The sequence below is a fragment of the Frankliniella occidentalis genome, unplaced genomic scaffold, assembly GCF_000697945.3.
Source record: "Frankliniella occidentalis isolate FOCC.00 unplaced genomic scaffold, Focc_3.1 Scaffold2916, whole genome shotgun sequence".
In the NCBI taxonomy this organism is placed as follows: Eukaryota; Metazoa; Arthropoda; class Insecta; order Thysanoptera; family Thripidae; genus Frankliniella; species Frankliniella occidentalis.
Genome location: NW_026269987.1, coordinates 7,339 through 9,329, shown reverse-complemented (window position 1 = coordinate 9,329; position 1,991 = coordinate 7,339). Strand labels below are relative to the sequence as shown.

Genomic DNA, 1,991 nt, shown 5'->3' with positions numbered 1-1,991 from the left:
AAGTAAACGTTTTATCGTTTAGAATACAATTTAACCGTATAACAAACACTCCAAAAAACAAGACGTCAAATTGTACACCTTTTCAAGAGCGCTGCAGAATCCACAGCTCGTAACCATTACAATGAATGCCTTCGAAGGTGGGCCATCATGCTGCCCGGGTCCACGAACGTCTTGCCGCACTCGGTGCACATGAACGGCTTACCCCCCGCGTGGGTGCGGAGGTGCAGACTCAGCCCACTCCTGGTTGCAAACTTGTTGCGGCACACGGCGCACTCGAAAGGCTTGTCCCGCGTGTGAGTTCGGAGATGTCTCCGCAGATCGCCAGCGTGCAAACACTTTACGTCGCACTCCGTGCACGCATACTTCCGCTCTCCGGTGTGGACCCGGAGATGTGTGCGCAACTCTTTGCCTGTTTTAAATCCCTTGCGGCACACGTTGCACTCGAAGGGCTTTTCTCCGGTGTGGATGAGGCGGTGTACAGCCAGACCGCGAGTATCCACAAACTTCTTGTCGCACTCGAAGCACTCATACGGTTTTTCTCCCGTGTGCCTTCGCTGATGCGTGCACAAGTGACTTCTCTGCGTAAATTTCTTGCCGCACACTAAACACTCGTACGGCTTCTCTCCTGTATGGGTCCGCTGGTGAGTCTGAAGTGTACTGCTTGTCGCGAATTTCTTGCTGCACATTGGACACTCGAAAGGCCTCTCCCCAGTGTGAGTGTGGAGATGAACTTTCAGTGTTTTACCATCGCCAAATTTCTTTTCGCACACACCGCACTCGAACGGCTTCTCGCCCGTGTGGGTGCGAAGATGTTTTCGAAGACCGTAATCGGTTGCAAATTTATTGCCACAGACCGTGCATTCTAAGGGCATCTCTGCCGTGTGAGTTCGATGGTGTTCTTTCAAATGGGAACTTCGCGAAAATTTCCTTTCGCACAAGGTACACGCGTATGGCATCTCTCCAGTGTGCGTCCGGCTATGCGACTGCAGATTTGATGTGTGCGCAAATGTTTTACTGCACACTTTACACTGATATGGTTTCTCTCCTGTGTGGATACGGGTATGTGAACGCAAAGCTGGCCTACACGAAAATGTCTTTTTGCACTCGGCACACTCGAATGGCTTCTCTCCTGTATGAGTACGAAGATGGAGACGCAAATGTACACTAGTTCCAAATTTCTTATTGCACAGACTGCACTCAAAAGGCTTCTCCCCTGTATGGCAGCGTTCATGACTTCTCAATTGTTCAGTGCGTGCAAACCTCTTTTCACACACTGTGCACTCGTGTGGCTTTTCTCCCGTGTGCACCAGTATATGCGAGTTCAGACCACCACTCGTCACGAATGTCTTGTCGCAGATCGTACACTTAAAACGCTTCTCTCCTGCGTGGAATCGCAGATGCGTTTTCAGTGTACCTCTCTCCGCAAACTTCTTGTCGCAGAACGTACACTCGAAGGGCTTCTCTCCCGTATGGGTTCTGAGGTGAACTCGGAGATGGGAATCGCGCTTAAATTTCATCTCACAGACTGAGCACCCGAAAGCCTTCTCTCCCGTGTGGATCAACTGGTGAGCCTGGAGGTGACCGCTCTGCGTAAATTTCTTGCCGCACACTAAACACTCGTACGGCTTCTCTCCCGTGTGGGTCCGCTGGTGAGTCCGAAGGCTACTGCTGTACGCGAATTTCTTGCAGCACACCGCACACTCATAGGGCTTCTCACCCGTGTGATTTCTAAGGTGATCTCGGAAATGGGAACCGTACGTAAATTTCTTATCGCAGATAGAGCACTCGAATGGCTTTCCTCCCGTGTGGGTCCGCTGGTGAAGCTGAAGGGTACCGCTTGTCGCGAATTTCTTGCAGCACACTGGACACTCGAAGGGCTTCTCACCCGTGTGGGTCCGCTGGTGAGTCCGCAGGTTACTGCTCGTCAAGAATTTCTTGCCGCACACTGAACACTCGTACGGCTTCTCTCCCGTATGGGTTCGCTGGTGAGT

At 51.6% G+C, this 1,991-nt stretch overlaps 1 protein-coding gene across 1 annotated transcript; it reads right to left on the bottom strand.

Moving 5' to 3' along the window:
• Positions 1 to 63: 63 nt before the first annotated feature.
• On the bottom strand, positions 64 to 1,988 carry LOC113207677 (zinc finger protein 658B-like; the record flags this gene model as incomplete). The annotated part of the gene is made up of 1 exon (XM_026424329.2): positions 64 to 1,988. A coding segment is annotated over one exon (1,872 nt), but the record flags the coding sequence as incomplete, so codon positions are not given.
• Positions 1,989 to 1,991: the final 3 nt, after the last annotated feature.